Genomic DNA, 22,338 nt, shown 5'->3' on the forward strand with positions numbered 1-22,338 from the left:
CTTTACTGTCACACATCACGTCCTCCTTAATACCAGGAACAAGTTGCTGATATTTAATTCACTTCCTGTGTGTTTGTGCAGCAGTCGGCGGTGCAGAGGTTCGCTCCTGCAGACGGGTACGCCTTCTCCAACGCCTCCTACAAACGCATGCAGATCCTGGATCAGGACGCGGCCATGGCTGCTTTTAAACAGGCCGTCAGCCGCCACGTAGACCGGTAACTCTGAGGTCACATGATGCCCTGGAGAACTGATCCCTGATCAGCACTTTACTGCCCATTAATCTGTGCAGGAGGACGTGTGACTTATTCATCAATAAATAAATATAACAATGAAATAGGAAATAATCAGTAATTAATTGTTTAATTTCTATACATTTACATTCATTTATTTATTTCTGCATTTCTTTCATAAACAGAAAAATAAACAGATTTGTTGAAATATAGAAATAAATCAAAAGACCTTTATGAATTTGTTTGTTTCTGCTTTTATTCCTGTCTTCTTTTATTTATTGATTTTTAAATATTTATGTATTAATTTCAGTATAAATGTATATATTAAGTATTTCATTGATGAATAAGACATTTCCAGCCTCTCTGAGTTCCTCTCTCTGACTGATGTGTTTATGATAATCTCTTTATTCTGGGTGATTTGATTTTCTGCTGTTCAACGTGAAAATGGATCCAAACCGATTTCAGACGTTTCTCCTTCCGCTGATTGATCTTCTTCCTCCTCATTCAGTCTTCTTCACCTCTGAAAACCTCTCGAATCACGTCTTTTTTAAATTTCATTTTCTCTCAGTAACCTGATCTAAAGTTGGGACACTTCTCCACGGCGGTAATATCGGTAACGTCAGAAAACAGCTGACGTTTGGTAGCTCCGATCTCCTCGTTATTGAGTTAATATTCGCTTTGTTGTTGCTTTGTGTGTGCTGTGATTTAAAAAAAAAAAAAAAAAAAAACAAATTTTTAATTAAAGATATTTCATAAAGTAAGTTTAAAAATATGCTATTTGTACTATTAACGATGAATACTCGTTTCAGTAGCTTTTCTGTGATAATTGTCATTAGCAATAATTAGCGATGTTGTGATCGGTTGGTATATTTCAGGAGTTTTGATGCCGACAGCAGAGGCCAACCAAAACTGTTTGCCAAATCTAAATATGACTTTGTGGCGAGAAACAACACGGAGCTGTCTGTCCTGAAAGACGAGGTGGTCGAGGTTTGTTTTCTTATTTATCTCTCTGGTTTATAAATAATTAATTTCGTGTGTGAGTCTCAAATATACACACAGGTGTCTTAACCCCTGACGCGCGTCTGTCAGGTTCTCGACGACAGGAAGCAGTGGTGGAAGGTTCGTAACGGCTGCGGGGCGTCCGGCTACGTGCCAAACAACATCCTGGAGATCACCAAGGCAGTGGACATCACCGGCAGAGGAGAGCCCATCTACAGCCACACCATCCAGGTAGGATGACTGCACTTCACCGAGTTCATTTGATGTTTCGTCATAAATCACATTCTCCGTTCACCGTCTCATCTCCGTTCATGTGTTTGATGTTCAACAACTGAAGCTTATGATGCCAAAGAAGGAGTTTGAGTTGTTCAAGGTATGGCGAGTTGTGACGAGTGTTTTTAGTTTGCAGAGTGTAGTTTTCCGGTAGTTTTCTACGAACTCCTGTGTGCTTTGTTGTGGACCGTAAAGGAACAGTCTCACATTTTGGGGAAAAGATTAATTTGTTGGTTTTGTGGGTCAACAAATGGCTCCAATGCTGATTAGTTAAATCAGTCAGACTCGGAGTTGTTGGATTTATTTATTTATTTTTCGCGATGCAGCAAGGCTAGCAGTTTCCCTCTGCTTCCAGTCTTTGTGCTAAGCTAGGCTAAACGTGTCCTGGTACTAACGCTTGTTAGCTACAAACAACTACCATAACATTAGTTATGATATCTATTTGTACCAAACAGTGAGCTACAAACAGCTATTATAATGTTGGATATATGCTCCCTGTGTGTAGCTACCAGCAACTAGCTATAAACAACTAGCATAATGTTAGATATGCCAGCTGTTTTTAAGCTACGGCTAGCAGTTTCCCCCTGCTTTCCCGTCTTTGTTTTAAGCTAGGCTAAGCTTGTCCTGGTGTCAGTGAGCTACTGACACTTTTGGCATTACCAAAACACTAACTACTAATATAACATTGATAATGCTAGCTGGTTTGTAGCTACACTGGCTAGCAGTTTCCCTCTACTTAATGTTTGTGCTAAGCAAGTCCTGGATCTCAAATCGGGTTGTTGGTAAGATGGCTAACGGTATTATTTTACTAAATGTCAGATTGTTCCTTTTAGGAAGTTTTCTAGGATATATTCTGTATGTTTTAGTTAAATGACAGTGTGGACAATAATGTCAGTAGGTTTTGTAGATTTCCCTGCAGTGAGTTTGCTGCTGTGAGTAACACATTTTGTTTCACTGTCTCATTACCATGTTTTATGTTTCATTTCACGTTTCCAGCAATTACTGGGAGAGTTGAACGAGGTAAACAACGAACAGACAACACGACTTTAGACATTGAACTTTATATGTTTCAGGTTTAGTGCCGTCTGTAAATATTTGGACAGTGACACATTTTCTGTTGTTTTGGCTACAAGTGTTGAAAATTAGACTCTTAAACAGAGAAAATACCAAAAGAAAATGTGTCTCTATCCAAACGCGTACAGACTGTAAATCAGCAGAAAGTTCAGTGTAAAATCTGTAAATAAAAACTGTCCTCTGTCAGAAGCAGACAACGAAGACGGACTACATCCCCAGTAAACCGGTAGCGACTCCGATGCCTCCGGCTCCCACGCCGCCCCCTGCGGCCCCCGCCAGGCTCCCCACGCCGCCGCTGCCTCCTCCAGCCGCCGAGCCCCCCAAGCCGGCCGGCAGCAGCACGGTCAGCCGCCAGAACAGCACCACGTCCAGCGACAACGGCAGCGTCGCCGTTCGAGACCACGCCAACCAGAGACCTGCCCCCGTCAACCGTGAGTCCGGCAGGGCGGTAAAATGTTCTTCAGAGTCGCGGAGACGTCAGAAACTCTGTAGCATCGCAGGTTTTACAAGAATCGCAGTCGCAATTTAATATTTCCAGAAATAAAATAAAGTGGTATTATTTAAACAAAGTCATAAAATCGGTCGTAATGTTTCAAGAGTAAAGTCGTAATATTTTCACAGTAGTGAGAAAAAATGTTATTAGATCAGATAGTTTGAGGGATTGAACATTGTGAATAATATTAGAGCTTAGAGGTCAGTTATTATTATTATTATTATTATTAGAGCTTAATTCTTGAAATATTGCGACTCAAAATGTTAAAACATTAAATCTAATACTCGTCAGTGAAACTGCAAACGGTTTGTGTGTGATGTTTGCTAACAGTCGTCCCCCCGCAGGCAGGAAGTCCAACATGGAGGAGGTTCAGGACGAGCTGATGCACAGACTCACTTTGGGTCGCAGCGCTCAGAAGAAGTTTCAGGCTCCGTCTCGCGGCGGCAGCCTGCCGTCCTTCAGCATCAGCTACGACTCGTCGCCTGACGAGGTCAAAGCCTGGCTGGAGGCCAAAGGCTTCAGTCCAGTGTGAGTCTCTTTGTGCCGTTAACTGCGGGGAAATCTGAAACGCCACTGACCTGTGGAAGCCTGTTTCTGCCTGAATGGAGGCAAAACTACAAGATAACAAAGTCATAATTACGAGATTGGAAGTAAAAGTTATGACATTAAAACAAAATGATGACAGTTCAAGTCAAATTTTCACTTTTTAAAAGTCAGAATTGTAGAAAATTCTAATTTTGAAGACTCGGAGATGATTATGGAGCAAAGAGAGGCCATAATAATTTGACTCTTACAAGCAACTGAATACATAACTTTAAAATTTAATAACTACTGAATATTTAGTGTTGAAATTTTCGTACCACTTACTTTTCATTTACTTTAAAAAACCATCTGTCTGAATTAATGTGTAAAGGTTTTAGTGATTTCAAGTTGTGCGAAGTCAGAAACGTGATTTGAAGTGTTCAGACAGAATAAAGTGAAATATATTCAAGTTGGTAAAATTCAACATCTAGAAATTAATGGCAGGTTGAGGCATTTTCGCTGGATATCAGGTTATCAGGTTACATCTGTCACGTGATCCAAGACGCTCAAACCAGCAGCTGGAAACTCCCGACAGCTGAATTTGAAAACCGGACGACTTGGATTTAATTTAGACCAAATCAATTCAGGAGTAAAATTTCCCAAGCAGGTGTTCAGTTGTTACGGCCTTTTCTGGCCTCCATATTATATCCATCATTGATTCTGTCGATTAGTCACACACTCAGAAACTGATTTTATAGATCAAACGATTCATTTTCTGAGTCCAGGGCGACGTTTTTAAATGATTAACGTTCTGCTGATCAACTAATCAATTCAGCTTTAAATACTACATTTATTGGCATCTCCTCATCTCTGACGCCACTCGCAGGTTTCTGAAATATGATGTGAAGCATCGATCTGGTTTCAAAAAAACTAATTTGGGTGAACGTGTAAATCACTGACGACCTGTCCAGGTGTGTCCAGGTGTGTCCAGGTGTGTGCAGGTGTGTGCAGGTGTGTGTCAGAGCTGACTGTGGGCGTTTCCCCCCTGCAGCACCATCACCAGCCTCGGCGTCCTGACCGGAGCTCAGCTGTTCTCTCTCAACAAGGAGGAGCTGAGGACGGTTTGTCCCGACGACGGCGCTCGAGTCTTCAGCCAGGTCACCGTCCAGAAGGCCGCGCTGGAGGTGGGTGTCAAAGGTCAAACACGATGTCACCGACAGGAAAAACGGCGTAAAACTTAAAATATTATCAGAATATTCTTTATCAAATATAATCTTTCGTCTTAACTCATGGGTAAAGATTGTGTGTCGTTTCAACCTCCATTAAGAGGATTCCACCAACATGGCATGCTAACACGCTAATATCCTTAGCATCAACACGTTAAGTAAAACACACAACAAGCGTGTCACGTAGCGCCACACCAACCGATGCCCAGACGTGTCAGAGAGACGTAATTTAACCTTTTATTTAACCCTGAAGACTCTTGAGATACAGAAGAGCGACCTGTAAGTTCAGAAAATATAAAAATACTAGCTTTCCTTTATTTAAAGTTATTTATTTTAACTTAAATCTGCTGCTGACATCGTGTTTTTCTCTGCAACAAGTTTTCCTTTTTACATTTGAGAAGTTAAAGAGAATTCAAAATATCAGTATCAGCTTCCAAAAACAAACATTGTCTGAACCCTGGAACCAGAAAAATTACTTATTATTAATGAAGTGATGGTTAATTAGCCGTGAGAATGAATTGTGTAAAGTTACATCACAGAGTTCAGGAAAGCTTTTCTGGGTTTAAGAGCCGTTTTTAGATGAGATGTTTTGTATGATGTTGTTTTTATGGATGTTAGCTTCCAGGCAGCTGATTGGTTCATCAGACAAACACGAGCACTAGCAAACAGGTACGAGCTCAAAGAAACATTTTCACCCTCGCTGACTGATGTAGGACTTCAGTGCTAATGGGTTTCCTCATCTGTTAGCGGTTATGTGAAAGTAAATCTGGTGCTTTGCCCTTTAATGTGTCTCTTTAATAAAAGTTCTGACGTGTTCCGGTGGTCGGACGGGGTTTAGGAGGTTTATCTCCACCTTCTGGCCCGGAGTGTCTTCTGGCTCAGGGTTTGCACAAGGCAGCAAGGAAAAGGGACAGCTCAGTGATTTTAACGGCAGAATGATGATTCATGAGTTTCCAGGTGAAGGCAGCCAGACGAAACAGGAGCAGCAGAGAATCCACAGGTTAGCGGGACGGGGGCAGAGCGAAGGTGCAGTCAGGTTCAGGTCGCAGAGCGAAGGCACGAAGCAACACTGGCGATCTGGCAGCTGACTGGGGGGGGGCTGGTATAAACACAGACAAGGTGACTGGAGAATGAGACAAAGGTGAGCAGGGTTTATGGGAAAGTCTGAGGACATCTGGTGGACAGGTGGAGAACAACCATAGAGATGCAGGGACCTGGGGAAGAGGGACTGTGGCTGCAAAAATAAAATAGCTGTCGTGGCACAAAGTACTTAATTTATGATTTTTTTTTTTTTAATCACCGTCATTTATGAAAGCCTGTTTTCGCTGGGAAAAGAAAAGAATGGAAGGAAAGCTAAGAAATAAAATCCCCAACAGCTACAGGTGTACAATATAAAGGCTTAAACAGTTTAAACAGGGACAGTGGATTCAAACCAGCATCAGCGCCTAAAATCAGACTTTACAAACTGTGCCTAAATCACATAATGAGGAACTTATTGACTCTGAGGTAAACAAATTAGTAATTTGAGCGAATGCAGTGACCATATTTGGTGCATTAATTTGAGGGAGAGATTTATCCAAACGTTCCCCCGGACACCCAGCGGGCGCTCTGTTCTTGTCTTCACGTTTAAAAGGTGAGCTCGTCGGGTCATATGTCCGACGGATCTGGTCCCCGTCACCTGCAGTGTGTTTGTGCCTGGAAGCTGCAGGTCTGTGGAGGGTCTTCTTTGTCTTTTAAGCTTTCTATCCCCCAACTCTGGCAAGGTCTGGTGTGTGGTGTCTATTTCCACCTGCAGGTTTACTTCTGAGCCTCCTTTGATCTTCTGAATCTGTTACCACATTCATTAAGGTATCGTGTTCACTAACGGATGTTCGTGGCTTCGTTCTGTTGGCCAGATTTAAAAGGAACAATGCCTGAAACTTTTTAAGGTGACACCGTCAGATGTAAGACTCAAACTGTCTGATGCTCTCGGGCTTCAAAGAGACGACACTTCAGATGTGTAAATAGAAAGTGAAGAAGTGCATAAAGAGCTGCTGCAGATCTAATCAGAGGTGTGGACCTCCGGCACGAATCTGATGACTTTACACTCAACTTCAAAACAAAATCAAGAAAGACTCGCAAGTGAACTTTGACTTTAACTCCAGTTATTCTTGACTTTACTTGGACTTCAGCCTTTTCAGTTGGAATGACTTGACATCCACTTGCTTGACTTAGGACTTGTTGGTCTCGATTCAGGACTTAACTTGAGACTTATCTGCATTGACTTAGGACTTGTTGGTCTGGACTTGCTATTTGTTTGGTCTTTACTTGGGACCTGGGATATACTCGTCTTCATTTGGGACTTGTTGGTTTTGACTTGGGACTTACCTGTCTTGACTGGGGACTTCATAGTCCAGACTTGAGACTTGTAAAACACTGTCTTTGTCCCACCTCTGCATTAATATCTGATTGTCCCACCGATAAAGTTCTATATAAATTCCTGAATCTGGCCGTCAGAACGAAGCTCCAGACGTTTCATGTGTAGCAGCATTTTAAGGTAGCGCCAGTATTTGTCTTCCTGCTGTGGCTGTACCGTTAGTCCTCCTTAAACTCCCTGAATGAACCAGCTCCAGAATGTTCCACTTCCTGTTGACCCTCACCTGTTGCCCTCTGACCCCGCCCCCCCTCCGTAGAGACCAGGATGTAGATCTTCTCTTGGCTGGAATGAGATCTAAAGAGACAAACCTGTGTTCTGTGTGCTAGCTTAGCTTTGATTAGCAGTCAGCTAATTGTACAAGTTGTTCCAACATGGCCGCACCAAGTCACACATTTACTATTAAATAAAAGTTATTTAAAGGAAAAAATTCATCTTTTTACAACCTGGTTCTTAGTTTTAGTAGTTTTTGTCATCAGTTATATCGACAGTTTACGTCCATATCATTGTTGACCTTAGAAATAGTAGCTTGCCAAAATGTGAAGTATTGACCGTTCAGTGTTGGTAAGTAGAAACTAGTAGTTTGTGTCATTGATAAAAGTCATGTTGGATCTCTGATCGGCGTTTAAAGCTCTGACAGAATCAGCTGGTTGCACAAAGACTCAAAATCCAAAAACACTGAGCAGCAAAGAAAAGTGTTAATCCGAGGAGGACAAAAGGTGACTTATTTACCAATAAATACATAAATGATGATGAATAAATGCATAAATGTTGGTGATTAATCTGGAAATAAATAAATGTTTAATTAATTTCTACATTTTAACATTTCTACTTTCGGCGATTTATGTGTTTTTTATATTATACTTTTATTAATTTTGTTTCTACATTTCTACATACAAAAACAATAAAAGTAGAAATTCAGGAAGTGGTAAATGTAGATTTGTAGAAATGCGGCAAAATGGCAATAATTCAAAGGGAATAATGTCCTGCTTAATGACCAACAGTTATTTATTAATTTAGTTATGCACATAATTATTTCTATTCATTTCAGCATTTATTCATATATGTATTTCTGTTTTTATTTAAGCACTTATTCTGTTTATGTATTTGTTTTTTGATGAGTCATGTTTTGTCCTCCATACTAATCCTACTTTAAACAAAGTTTTAAAACCATCGGTATTTATTTGCACATTTTTTGTGTAACATCTTTGTGCGACCACTTTTGGAAGTACTCCTGTTACCCAGCATGCACCCTGATACTTTCATCCACCTGCTCTTTACAGTTCGCAGCGGCAGCCACCGAAGGCTTCCTGAGGTCGGTTCAGGCCGCTGGCTGAGTTTACATGGAGTCCATATTATTGTTTAAGCCCATATAACCACAGCCGGCCTGTTAGACTCTGGTTGACCGGAAGATTTTCTCGTGTTGTTTGCTGATAAAATCTTCTGAGTGTCAGCGGAGACGCTCACTAGATCGTTGGCAAAGATGCTCAGTCGCTTCAGAGGCAGCAAGAAATGAAGATTTCCATTTTCTGTTTGCGTTTCACCGTCTAACCAGCTGTTTGTCTCTGCTTCTGTACTCTTTTTCCTCCTTCTGTCTTTTGTCTCTCTGTGTCTCCAGAAGAGTTCGGGCTCTGAGCTCCAGGAGATCATGAGGAGGCGGCAGGAGAAACTCGCAGCCAGCACCTGTGATTCAGGGGTGGAGTCTTTTGATGAAGGCAGCACCCACTGAGCTCCACATTGCTTCCTCCCTCCCTTCCTTCCTCCTTTCTTTCATTTTTATTTTTTTCAAGCCTGCTGTTTTCTCGCAGGCGGCGGCCGACCGCGCAGAGTTTGTGGAGATCATGCGGCGCAGGCAGGAACTCCTCAGCTCGTCTCCGTAGGAAAACGTAAAGAACGACCAGCCGACTGACTTTTGGAGCGTCCAGTATGTTCAAAACACACAGAGAATATTCTGCCATGTTTGCCTGAAGTTCACGTGAACACTCTGTGGACTCTGGACGCTGTTTTCTTGGTTAAAAAATGAAGAAAAGCTGCTCAGTAGCTCATTTTCCAAAGAGCCTCTCAGTATTAATGTTAACGGCTGGCAGGCTGGCGGCTCCAGTTCGTGCCTCGTGCATCAGTGACGTGGAGTCGCGGAGTTAAGCATTAGCTTTTCTGAAAGACACAACACTGACTGCTGTTTCCAAAGTATTTCCAGAATCTGTGGCGTGGCGAGGAGTCCGTGGCACTATCCAGCCCCGCCTCCTCTTCCCCATCATCCTCATCCTCACTGCTGCTTTGTAGTATCTTGTTCCCGCAAGATAATACTTTGTGCGCAGTAATTATAAGTAAGTAATACTTTACATACTGTATCATGTGCGAACACGATCTTTCAGGACTTTAGGTGCTCTGGAGAGTCTGAGGACTCTGGAAATACCTTAAAAACTGAGGCGAGTGTTAAACGACCATCTGGGGTCGTCAGATTCATCTTTCAGAAAAGCAGATGTTGAACTTGAATGTAATGAAACTAAACGAGGCATAAACTGGAGCTGGTACTTCACAGCTGACGGGTTGATGGTTTGTCTTGTGTAGAAAACAAAAGAAATGAATGTTGGCTTGAATATATTGTTCTAGGAAATACATGAATAGACTGATAAATATAACTGTACATTTTAGATTTTTTGGCCAAAAGAGTTATGATATTCATAGTATATAATCTTTTTTATTTTATGGTTGTATCAAAAGTTTAAAGAACTTAATATAATAGAACTGATCGACTGAAAAAGCTAAATCCTTTTCTTAAAATGCACAATAACTTTATTATAATGTCTAATTTATGAGCATCATGTGGTTTAGAGTTAGTGACACAATCACAAACAGTTTGTTGATGTTATTAGATTTGGCGATGAGCATTTTTGCACAATAAATAATAAACGTAAAGGTTTCTCCGCCAGAGGCGAGTGAAGAATCAAACCTGGGAAATGATTTGAGAATCACAGGTTGGTCATCTTACATCATCACGTGTCGACAAACACGCCATTAACGAAGACATTCGCTGTGCAGAGCGACAGGAAGCTTCATGCTAACGTTTAGCGTTCAGTCGTAGAACAGCAACTAATCTTAAATGATGTGCAGCGGTTTAGTGGACAAAATGTAGAACTTATAGATTATACAAAACTAAGGCAGACTATGGTTTAATGTTTGACTACTTAAAGCTTGGTCTGGTCAGAGGTGGCCCTGATCCAGGACCATCATGCGGTGTAACAAAGTCTCATAAAAAGTATTACAGGCACAAAATACAAACTCAGCGAATGGTCGACAACCTTCTCAGGCTAAAAAACACGCTTTACGCCGACGAAGAAGGTTTTTGCCGTTATTCAATACAAACCAGGTAAAAACCGAGCGCTCGGTGCTGCAGTACCTCCTGCAGTCACAAGATCTAGATCCCGTAAGCTATTTTACAAGCCGCGACTGAAATGTCAGATTTCCAAAGCGAAACTGAACGTGACGAATTTCATCTCACGTGAAACTTGCACACACAAATTTTTCAATTTGGACCGAAACTAAAATAAACCGAAGCGTTCGGTTTCTGTTCGCTGATAAAAGTAACGCAGTGTGTTTCTCTCAGCTCGCGCTGCGCTCAAACTTTAACTCAAAATAAAGCTGCGTTAGCAAAGACGCCGTCACCCCACATGCATAACAAACAAACACGTCATCGCTTCAGGAAGTTGACCAATGGGACAAAAATGTATTTTTTTTAATACCGTAAATTCTCAAATAGTCGCATCAGTTGCAGAGAACCAGGCCTTTTATTTTCACTGCTGCCCAGGTGATTTAAACTCAACGCTTCGTTTACCTGTTTTCTTGATAAATTCGGCATAATGAACATCAGAGTCACGCCACACTCGCCACTCTGTGAAAAACGCTCTCCTTTCCCAGATTTAAAATCCGTTTACCTTTTTAACGTGTGAAACGTCAACGTAACTGATCGAGGAAACCTCGAACTTTGACGACCTCGACAGAGAAACTGTACATCGTGGCCGATACCGATCAGGTGTAGCCTTCAACGCAACACTTCCTGCACAGATTTTTCATATTAAAAGCCTTCTAGTTTTTAAATGTGAACAAAAGTGACACTGAGGGTAACTTAACAACAATTTAAAAAAAGAGTGAAATGTATATGTAGAGAGAACAAGTTGCTCTGATTACCTTCTACAGAAAACAAAAACGCTAAACGACCTGACGCTACTCTTTTGTAACGTACACCATATTAAATTTAAAGTAATTCTACCCCTCTAAGTTGAATGTATTTTTTACCTGACGTTTATTTATTCGTGCCTCAGACTCTTCCACTATTCAAATACAGGCTTTTATTTGAGAATTTAAGGAAAACTCTTCATCTGTAAATGTTGTCTCGCAAAAATCGGAAACCAAAATCTGTTTAGAAGTTAGCACAAACACCGGATCATGGACTAGCTGGAGAAAATATTATATATTTAAAATATAAATATGTATGTATACTGTATGCTTGCATAAAGATGTACAAAAATTCGCCAGTACATTCTTGACTCACTGTGGCATCGATTGTACCGATTTTAGTTTTCCACTTTCGAGTGCAACGGAAGTAAACAGTGGAAAAGATGAATGAAGAAGTTGTTGTCTGAACTGTGGAACGACGCTGTAGTTACACTGATTAAAGCTGAGTAGTTCACTGTTGTTAATGAGAGTAAAGTTTCTGTATTTAGTGGACTGTCCTCGTAGCCAATCGGAAAGAAACGTTAGAGAGAATTCACTACAAAAAAATGCATTTGTATGTGTATTTGTATAGTTTTCATGGTGCCTTTTCCATATAAATCTGCTCATTCTGCAATAAAACATTTTACAAAAATAATTTCATGTCATCTTTGAGTTTATAGTCCCTGACCTTGACGTCTGTGAGGACGAAACCCAGTTTTAAGTTGTGCTGAGCAGCAAACATCAACACGTCGTTCCTGAACGTCTGGTAAGGTTCATAATCTTGTTTACTTATTCTTTGATTAGATAGTTATTGATGGTTACTTTAAATTATATCGCCAGTTTAGACAAAGTTCTTGAATGGCAGCTTGTGTTTAGAAAGCATTTGTGGCTTAATTTGTTCAATGGATATATAATAACGTTGTTTTAACAAGCTGTAAGAGGCCAAAGTTTTAGTTTGTTCGCTATACTGTCGGCAGCAGCTATTGCGGTTAATAATGTGCTCACTATGTGCCAGTTTACTACATCGTTTCGGACTATTGGGGTTTTGGAACAATGGGCCGTCCCCCCGAGTCAGATGGGTAGCTAGCTAGCTAGCAAGTAGCTCAGAAGGTGAGTGTACGTAACAGAGCTGTAGGAATCTTTAAAGGTCCGGTGTGCAGGATTTAGTGGCATCTAGTGGTGAAATTGCAGTTTGCAATTAGAAACTATGGTAGCCGCAAAATGCAAACAGCCCTATCTAGAGCCAGTGTTTGGTTTGTCCGTTCGGGGCTACTGTAGAAACATGGCGGCCTCCGTGGAAGGGGAGCCGCTCCCTCTGTAGATATAAGATATTTCGTAGTTATACCTACGAAAAGTAACGCACTAGAATTCATATATAACTCACGTAGCCAGGACGCAGTTACATTTCTCGTTAGGCGGCGACCTCTAGTGGCCTCAGTAATTATGACGGGATCAAAGGAGGAAGTACAGTGCATCCGGAAAGTATTCGCAGCGCTTCACTTTGTCCACGTTTTGTTACGTTACAGCCTTATTCCAAAAACCGCTAATGTAAAAACGTAATAACTGTGGGATAAAAAAGTTTGCCAACTTCGAACCTGACTTGATTTATTGACAGGTTCAAACTCCGGAGGACTGAAACATCAAAAAACTGCATTATTTTATCCGATTCTGTTCTGTGCAGACCACCAACACAGGCTTAATATATAGAAAATGACCGCAATTAGATTTCCTCCTAAAATAATGTACCAAAGTAATGTTTTTGGTGTAATTAAACTCAGGGATCATGTTGTAGTTTGTACATAGAAAGTGAAACACGACAAATGTAACTGCAACATTTTATTTTGTTCCAACACGCACACACATTAAAACTCTGTGACGATGATCCGAGTTCGAGATCATCCCTCAAATTTTAAGTGACACAATGCACAAGAATGGCACCAAAGACGAACGAGTTTGACTGGACACACACTAAGCAAGAGAAAGAATTGTAGAAGAGTGTACAGTGCTGAGCTTTCGGACATCGTCTGTCAGTTTTTATTTAGTAAATCTTTTCGACAGTCGTGCCGAAGTGCGTTTCTCCGAGTCCACGTGACGTTTTCCCAAACAGCCGAGTCTCCGAACGTCGACGCCAAAGCCCCAAAAACCGAACCGTCGTACTGATGAGAGAACTTAGCTTCTGGCTCAGGTAATGATGATTTACATATACAACAACTTTTTAAAAAACAAACCTCTAAAGCAACATTTCCACAAGAATTACTTTTGTAATGACGAGTAGAAACAGAATAGTTAAGCAGTAGTAGTATGTACAGTACATTTGATATCTAACAGTGAAATGTAACTATTTCAGATCGAGTGGCGACCAAAGGACCGGACCAACGAGCAGGTAAAGACTTCAGGTGTTTGAACCACAAGGCCACAATGACGAATCATTTTACAAGTCAACACTGAAGTGTCCAGCGGCCTCTTTACGCACATTCATTCATTTCTTTGACGAATTGGACGCAAGGTGAGGTCAAAACAACAAACAGCAGTCAGAAGCAGCTTTTCCTTATCGATCATTTTTTAAATCAGAGCTTTAGGGAGGATTTGGGGTCCCAAGTTTAAACCAAAGGGCCACAACGACAAATTATTTTACAAATCAACACTGACGTGTCAAATGGCTTTTCATTGAATGAAATATTTGGGATTGCTATACCAAATGTTTGGACAAATCTTCGGGGAACTTACGATATTTTGGGTTTATAACAGATTTATAACAGCTGGCTTTTCTACACACAGTCATTGATTTGACTTTTTTTTTTTTTAACAACTTAGTTACAAAGTGGTCAAAACAATGAATTAATTTATAATTTAGTATTTGGGGCTCATTACCAAATTTTTTTCCAGGAGAACAAATTTCAGGAGCTACATTAACTTTTGTGAGTGAAGCAAATTTTACTAAAATTTGGGAATTATGCCAAAATTGGCTATTTGTGGTGCAGGTACCAACTGTTCCGGTTTTAACGTAACGCACTAGTTCGTTACAGAAAGTTGATGCCTGATTTGGACGAATCACTTTACAAGTCGACACTTTAGTGTCATTGATTTACTCAAAAAACATTTTTTCAAACAGTCAAAAATAGGTTTTTCTTTAATTATTTCAGAAAGAATCAGAAATACTTTATTGATCCCCGAGGGGAAACTCTGTAATTCCACTTGTTTGGATTCTTAGGGATTTAAAATTTGTTCTGATCAAACTTTTTTTTATATATGTTTGATTCTGTTTAAGACCAGATTAAAGTATTTAGTTAATTAAAACTAAACTTAGCTTATTAAAAAAAAAAACACTGATAATCTGTATTTATACTTCGAGTATTAACACGATGCACAAAAACGTTTCTACAACAATGCTGACGTAAAACAGGCCGAGTGTTGTGACTTTACTTGGAAGAGGATTGTTGGCAGTAAATTTAAATGCGTGCGCACCACAAAGGAAAGCCGCTCAACTCTTGGCTCTTATTTTGACGACACCCTGCACTTCCTGAATGGAGTGTAAAACTCTGAAAGAGGTCGGCCGCTCTCGTCTGTTCAGTAAATCTTCTCTACAGTCGTCAACGCGGTGAGAAATGTTTTCTGTTGCCCTTCAAGTCAAATGTTCAGTAGAAAGATGGAAAATTAACTAACTAAATTACTGTAAATAAGTTGATCTGATAACTAACAGACGCTTCAGAAAATGGCTTCGTAACTATTTTCTGTACAGCAGTCGTGTGTTTAAGACAGAGATATGCAGCCGGCCTGAGCCACCATCAAAGCTTCAGGCCCCAAAACAACCAAACTAAGTTTTTAACGTTAACACTCAAATTCCAAAATGTCCTCCTAGCATTTTTATGGTTCTGCCCCCAAACTAACCCCAATCATTAACAAATTTAGGCAGCACGTTACAAAATGTTGGTGTTTGGGCAAAACCAAAAGCTTACGTTTCCCGAATACTGGGACTGTAACCATTTTTTGGGAGTAAACACAATTTAGGGTTTAAAACAAGAATCATAAGCGTGCAATGCCAACATTTTTCCAATACAGGAGACATGTATTTTGGTTTATGTGGTAATTACACCAAATGTTGGGATTAAGGTAGAAAATGTAAGTGAGAAATATCAAATTTGGGGTTTTAAAACCCGAAACTTATCATTTTCTTATTGTTTTCTAGGTGCAGCTTTAAGTTGGTGTGGCTGGGGCCGGCGCTGGAGATATGTTGTTGTCATTTTTCAGCAACTTGAAGGAAACTCTTATCAGGTCTTGATATAATGTCTTGGTGGTTTTGGCAGTTCAACGGTCTGAGTAATAGTCTCTCCTCTGTCTTCAGATACGATCCATTTCTCTGCTGGTTGTTGCAGCCGATGAGATGACAAACCTCTCCGCTAGTCTAAAGTTAAGCTACGTCTTCAGAGCGAGATCCTTCGTTAGAAAGAGCTCGCGGGACGGGACGAATACCGATCGACACGGCTGTACAGTCAGTCCTCCACAGTCAGAAGCAGCAGAAACTCTTCTTCTGTCAGCAGGTCAGGCAGCTCCGAGGCCTCAGTGCAAATACAAACTACAGCTCTACAACCACAGGCTCTAGCGTCTAAACTGACCCGGCAGCGTGAGGCACTCGTGTTTCCACAGAAAGGCGTTCGTTCCCCTCAGTTCTCGTGCAGACCCAGCAAACATTCAGACGTTTAACTTCACGGACGAAGTCGATACCAAAAGACTTTCCCGATAAAACAGTTTGTGAAGCTGAAATCTGGAACGTTAAGTTCGTTCAAACTGCAGCAAAAGCTAATACACATTTTTACCGAAGTTTTACGACGGTGGCGTCTTCAACCGGGACCGAAACATTACGTCCAACCACGATGCCGGTTTGTTTTTAGCGTTCAATTAAAAAACAGCACCTCACTGATCAGTTATCAGCTTCAACATCCCGAAACGTTAAATTTTGTGCTCAGTCTCCAGAAGTCCGTCGAATGCTTGCTGGGTTCTTTCGTGAATATTATCTGTGCAGCAGTCCTGGCAGTTAGTTTGCACGTTAGAGCAGTCGGCGTTTTTAATAATCGACATGTTGTAGTCCCATGTTTGGCAGTGTGACGTCGCAATCTACCGCCTACGACTCCGGTGTCGCAAAAAGCCAGGAAAGCTGCACACTGCGGGAAGGCGAACACTTGTAACGATGCAAAAAACTAAAACTAACGGATGATAAATTACTTTTGAAGCGGAGGAAGAGGCCAGTGTGCTTGCTGGTTTTTCAGCTACTCCTGAGATTAAAAAAACAAATAAAATGGAAAAACTGCTGACTCGGCTCCACCGACTCGCCGCCTCGCGTCGTCAGAACGAGGACGGAGCTCGTTAACGCTCCTCCGACCCCACGTTGACGTGATATCAGTCCAGTTCAGAGGGCAGGGTTGTGGTTCAACATGTTGGTCAGTCAGTGAAGGCTCCTTAAGGCAAAACTCCATCCCATGCTTTAACACCAATTCAAACAAAAAACTGGATTCTTCCTCTTGTGTCGTCGAGATGTTCTGCTGTTTTGTTTTTGATACTGATGATGAAGCGGATCTTCTTCTGCAGAGAATGGATGCCTGAAGCACAGGAGGTTGGGTGTGTTCGCAGCCTGCAAGACAAGGAGAAGGTAATTAATTTAGTCTCGTCCGGATGTTTGAACTGGTTTGAAACGAAACATCTGAGAACATCTCGTGTTGATTCGTTGCGCGGACGAATGTCACCGTCCTTTCAGCCAATCAGAACCAAGGAGACGCCGCCTCGCAGGATGCTGGAATTAAAGGTAACTCGTAGAGTTTCACCTCACAGGTCCGTAACGGCCTAATAATTTCATAGTAATTTCCAATAATTTGGCCGTAAAATAAAGACTTGCTGCTAACACTTTACTTACGCCCCCCTATTTATCATATTATAGAGAGTATATAATCAGTATAGAACATCCATCCATCCATTTTCTACCGCTTGGTCCCCGTTGACATGCGGGTGACTGGAGCCTATCCCAGTGACTTCGGGCCTTAGGCAGGGCACACCCTGGACAGTGGCCAACTCGTCGCAGGGCGAACACAGACACAGACAAGGACAGACAACCATTCACTCACACATTCATTCAATACGGGCAATTTAGAGTTATCAATTAACCTACACATGCATGTCAGACGGTGGGAGGAAGCCGGAGAACCGGAGAGAACCCACGGTAACACGGGAGGACATGCAGACTCCACCCAGAGTTGTGTGATGTTGGTCAGTCCGGGAATCGAACCCACTGGCGATCTCCTTATTGGGAGGCAGGAGCTGTAGCCGCTCTGCCACCGTGCACCCTGGAGTTACAGACCTGCTGCCGTACGAACAGGACGCAAGTCACAAACGTGTGAAACTAAAGTAGGTTATGCATATTTGTGGGTCAAGTACTTCCACTCCATTTATCATTACATGACATTAGTTCCTTTGCAGATAAATTATATTATTACAGATGGAGCTACCCAGCAGAATATAAAGTAATTCAAATGACGAATGCATCAATAATTATAATCCTATAGTGGGCACTTTAAGTATTTCAACACTGGTATACTACTTTGACTGAGTACTTCTTCCACCGCTGACACTTAGCTCCAGTTTATATTCTTTCCAGGAAATGATGGCCTCGCAAAATAAAGAATTAATTCCCACTCGATTGTCTTCAGATCTGTCAGCTGAGTGTTAATAAACATGTACCGTTAGTTTTTTATTGGATGTTGTGTTTGTCAGCTGACTCACGTCTGGAGGAGCCGCCATCTTTATGTCTTGCTGGCATTCTCGTAGATGACATCGGAGGTGATGGACTGCTGCTTCTTCTTCTGCCACATCAACAGGACGCACTGATGGATGAACACATACTGCTCCTACAGAGAAGAAACACTGATATCTGTGGGCTGAACTCACTATTTGACCAATCACAGACGACACGTGAGAAACGGTTTCGGGTTCAAACCTGCGTTGTTTAGTCGGGCTGGATCAGACTCTGGTTCAGTTGTGATCTGACCCGACTACAAGGCGAACTCTAAGTTTGAGCTTAACAGTTGCTAACAGCTAGCAGAAAGACACTTTCTCTCTCTCTCCCGGCTTTTACTGATGCATTTTGGTTCACTTCATTTAAGGAACTGAACCAAGTCTTCCTCTGATTCAGACCAGAGCAAACAAACTCCAGGTTTGGAAACGCCCTGAATGTTTTCACCTCAGTCTGGACCATCGACAGCCGGTGTGAACGCATCTCAGACACCATCCCCAGGATGTCTGCGAACTCGTGCTCTCTGATGTGCTGCATCAGACGATCCAGAGCGATGAAGGTCCCCGTCCTGCCGACTCCAGCACTGAACAACCACAGACACAAAAGCTCTGCTGTTATTAGGAGAACCACACGGTCCGGGAGTCAAATGGATGACATAATGGACATTACATCATCTGTCTAATTGCATTTTTATGGCTGTAAGTGTCAGGATGAGATTTCTTCCTGCTCTGTGAGTAATCTGGTTATTCAGGTTTCCTGTAGAAGGAGTCGGCTGTGCCAATAAAAACGCTGAGTAACAAGATGAAGAGAGTCAGTGTTCAATAAAAACGAACCTTACAAGTTCTCATGTTACAGATTCACTTCCTGGTTCAGGCCAGGTAACTTGTCTACACTTTGTTTACATTCTAAATGAAATCATTTGGTTAAGTCATTTTTTTTAAATGTCCTAAAATGGCCACCGTACAGGATTAACCTTTTTGATGAAGGAAACAACAAACGTTACAGTTTTTACCTCTCGAGTAAATCTAAGAAAAGTTGTCTCCATTCTGAAGCCATAAGTTTTGTTTTCTGCTGCGTAATAAACATTACAGATCCAGGGGGCGCTAGCACAAACTTCATCTAGTTTTACGGAGCTCTGTACGATCCAGTACAGAGTCCCATCCTGACCTGCAGTGCACTATGACCGGGTCTTTGGTCCTGTTGGCCTGCTGACGGACAATGTGGACGAACTGCAGGATGCTTTCGATGGCGTTGACCGTGGGGACGCCGTGATCCGGCCACGAGGTGTAGTTCAGGTGGAGGACGTCCTGAGTCTCATCGGCCTGCAGGGGGAGACAAAGACCAGATCTTACAGGAAATCCATGTACAGTCTGGGACGGTGTAGTCCCTCATTCGTGCAGGAGTGGTCTATCGTAGAAAAGGTTTCAGTCGTAGTCGTCTGGACGCTGTTTTCAGAATCAAGACGTTTCGGCTCCCATCCGGAAGTCATTCTCAAATGTGAAAATGGTCTGAGAACTCAGAGATTTAAGCTACTCTGTGTTGCTTAAGCCCCGCCCTCAGGAAGGAGTCTACCTGAGTATCTGCTGTTGTGCTGGTCCTTTCCCAGATTCTTCTTATTCAAAAGGATGTTAAATTTCTTAATTTGCCGTTCCTTGCTCTTCCGATGTTGTGCTATCTGTGTAAAATCCATCACTCTCTCGAGGATTTCTTCTGGGACAATGCTTGTTAACTTCTTCTGCAAAAATTCTGTTCTGTTCTTCAAATTGTCTATTCTTGAGTTGTTTTTCCTGATCCTTTCACTGAGCATCTGGGTCAGGTTTCTTGTCCAAATCTTCTCTGCTCTGTGTCCTTTTACTGCCGGTTTAATCTCAGAAAACACTAGGCCTGATTGCTGATTACTGGGCCATCATGGAAACAATTAGGTCAATTTCAGGTGAAACTAGGCAGGGTAAACAGCAGATACTCAGGTAGACTCCTCCCTGAGGGCGGGGCTTATGTAACACAGAGTAGCTTAAATTTCTGAGTTCTCAGACCATTTTCACAATTGAGAATGACTTCCGGATGGGAGCCGAAACGTCTTGATTCTGAAAACAGCGTCCAGACGACTACGACTGAAACCTTTTCTACGATGTACAGTCTGTTTTTTTTAGAGCAGCCTCTAGTGGTTAGTAGTGGACCTGCAGGTTTGAGGTTGAGGAACTGGTACTCACATATCCCAGTCTGAACTTCCTGATGGTCCACTCTGGAGACTCGGTCTCAGAGAGCATCTCCACACTGATCTCTCCGTACATCACAGGTTCTTCTGTGAACGGCCAGTAGTGATCACACTTCACCTGGAAAAACACAACACACGTCGCTCAGAGATCAGTAGATACCTTTTCCTGTAAATCACACGGAAAATTAAAGCTGCATTAATTGTTTTGTCCCCTCGGGGGCAGCAGAACGAGCTGAAAACGCAACCTCTGACACAAATACTCCATAAACTGATAATATGTTAAACATGTGATCAGAACCAGACGGGAAAAGTGCCCTCAAGTCTACAAAAGGACCTAAAAGAGGCTAAAAACATGGCGGCATTTCTCTGTGAGCTCCTTCTTTCACATTACAGTGATCTGATTCATTAAGATTAGAAAAATTTGAAAATCTTCTGCACAACCTAAATAAAGCATTTGAGTTTCTTTTCAACCTTTTAGCATCTTAATCACAGACTCAGGTACCACTTCACTGTACTGCATGACAGCTTCAGTTACTATTCAGATTAACACAAAATATAAATCAACGAATAAATTCTGATGTATTATTACAGATTAAACTACCCAGCAAGATATAAAGTCATTAAAATGATGAACACATTAATGCATCAATCAATCGGCTATATTTTTAATACTTTTACTGAAGTAAAATATCTGAGTACTTCTTTATTTTATTTTTAGGCTTTTATTTATCTTTGGATTTTGGTTAAATGTCCTTTTGATTATCTCCTTATGTTTGAGGTTTATTGAAAAATGACTTCAAACATCAAAACAGCTGCCGACTAATTGATTAATCGTTTCAGCTGAACTTGTATAAACAGCTGTGGAGTTTATAAAATATGTTTTGTTATAAATTAAACTCTTCATGTGTAACTGAAGCCGTCAGATAAATGTAGTGAAGTAAAAAGAGCAATATTCCCCTCTGAGACGTGGCGGAGGAGAAGTAGCTCTTGAATGCAATACTCGGATAAATGTATTTAGTTGCATTCCACTACAGGAAGCAGAAATGAAACTCACCCTCCGTCGCTCGTTGCACTGAGTCAGCATGACGACGATCGGAGATTTCTGCTGCAGAACCATCTTCCAGAAATCATTCCGAGTTTCAGGCAGCGGACCCTGAGTGGCGATGTACTCTTGAGCGTGTTTGTATCCCTGAAGATCAAACACACACTTTTACACACAGCATGAAAATAACATCTGTCAATAAAACACAGTAAGATCTAGAAACAACAACACAGGTTGAGTTAATCCACTGTAACAGTTTCTTTTCTTATTGAAAGGATCCTGTAACTCACAGGGATGTAGTTGGCGTTGATGTAGTCTGAACCTTCGTCGTTGTGCATCGAGATCAGCTTCACCCGACTGAAGTCGTCTGGAGGGAAGATTTAAAAAGAGTTCAAGTTCTCTGAAGTCAGTCACCATCAAAACCAGAACCAGCTTCATGTTCTGCGGTTTTGTTTTAAAAGTCTGATGTGAATATTCGTACGTCGACAACATGATCTTTATTTCTGCTCAAAATGTCTCAGAAAGCTTCGTTACTATTTTCTAACTTTCATAATTAAATCCGACTGATTCGATCGACACATCCTGAACTACTCAAGAAGAAAAACTCGAATTAAATGTAAACATAAACGTAGGTGTTTAGTTTGAGATGCTTTGAGTTCGTCCTCTGTCACCCATGATGCTTTGCTGTCGGTGACTCACAGGGGAGGATGTTGGTGTATCTGTTCTTCGGCCTGTTGACGGGCAGGTCTGCTGCATCGTGGGAAAGATCCAGACCGACGCTCTTCAGCTCCTGAAAACATCGACAGAACTCAGAGAAACTGAAGCTAATAAACTGCGGGAAGCCTTTCTTGTTGCTCA

At 41.6% G+C, this 22,338-nt stretch overlaps 2 protein-coding genes across 8 annotated transcripts in view; one reads left to right on the forward strand and one right to left on the reverse strand.

The window, feature by feature from the left end:
- The window catches only part of eps8a (epidermal growth factor receptor pathway substrate 8a), a 52,694-nt gene extending 40,594 nt beyond the window's left edge, over window positions 1-12,100 (forward strand). Inside the window, 7 exon segments of the mRNA XM_044186752.1 lie at window positions 82-215; window positions 1,106-1,217; window positions 1,320-1,460; window positions 2,764-3,007; window positions 3,414-3,597; window positions 4,643-4,775; window positions 8,849-12,100. Coding sequence (XP_044042687.1) covers window positions 82-215; window positions 1,106-1,217; window positions 1,320-1,460; window positions 2,764-3,007; window positions 3,414-3,597; window positions 4,643-4,775; window positions 8,849-8,959 — 1,059 coding nt within the window. The 3' untranslated portion in view covers window positions 8,960-12,100.
- Window positions 12,101-13,268: 1,168 nt separating this feature from the next.
- The window catches only part of ptpro (protein tyrosine phosphatase receptor type O), a 56,685-nt gene continuing 47,615 nt past the window's right edge, over window positions 13,269-22,338 (reverse strand). For 5 of the 7 annotated variants that reach the window (XM_044186749.1, XM_044186748.1, XM_044186746.1 and 2 more), the window contains 8 exons: window positions 22,180-22,270; window positions 21,771-21,847; window positions 21,493-21,627; window positions 20,434-20,556; window positions 19,391-19,545; window positions 18,671-18,806; window positions 18,214-18,338; window positions 13,269-17,071 (listed from right to left, as the gene is read on the reverse strand). In XM_044186749.1, coding sequence (XP_044042684.1) covers window positions 18,234-18,338; window positions 18,671-18,806; window positions 19,391-19,545; window positions 20,434-20,556; window positions 21,493-21,627; window positions 21,771-21,847; window positions 22,180-22,270 — 822 coding nt within the window. In that variant the 3' untranslated portion in view covers window positions 13,269-17,071; window positions 18,214-18,233. Of the gene's footprint in view, window positions 17,072-18,213; window positions 18,807-19,390; window positions 19,546-20,433; window positions 20,557-21,492; window positions 21,628-21,770; window positions 21,848-22,179; window positions 22,271-22,338 lie in introns of all 7 variants that reach the window. The other 2 variants (XR_006376898.1, XR_006376899.1) reach the window with 1 other exon arrangement.

This window comes from Siniperca chuatsi, linkage group LG23 (assembly GCF_020085105.1).
Source record: "Siniperca chuatsi isolate FFG_IHB_CAS linkage group LG23, ASM2008510v1, whole genome shotgun sequence".
NCBI classification, from domain to species: domain Eukaryota; kingdom Metazoa; phylum Chordata; class Actinopteri; order Centrarchiformes; family Sinipercidae; genus Siniperca; species Siniperca chuatsi.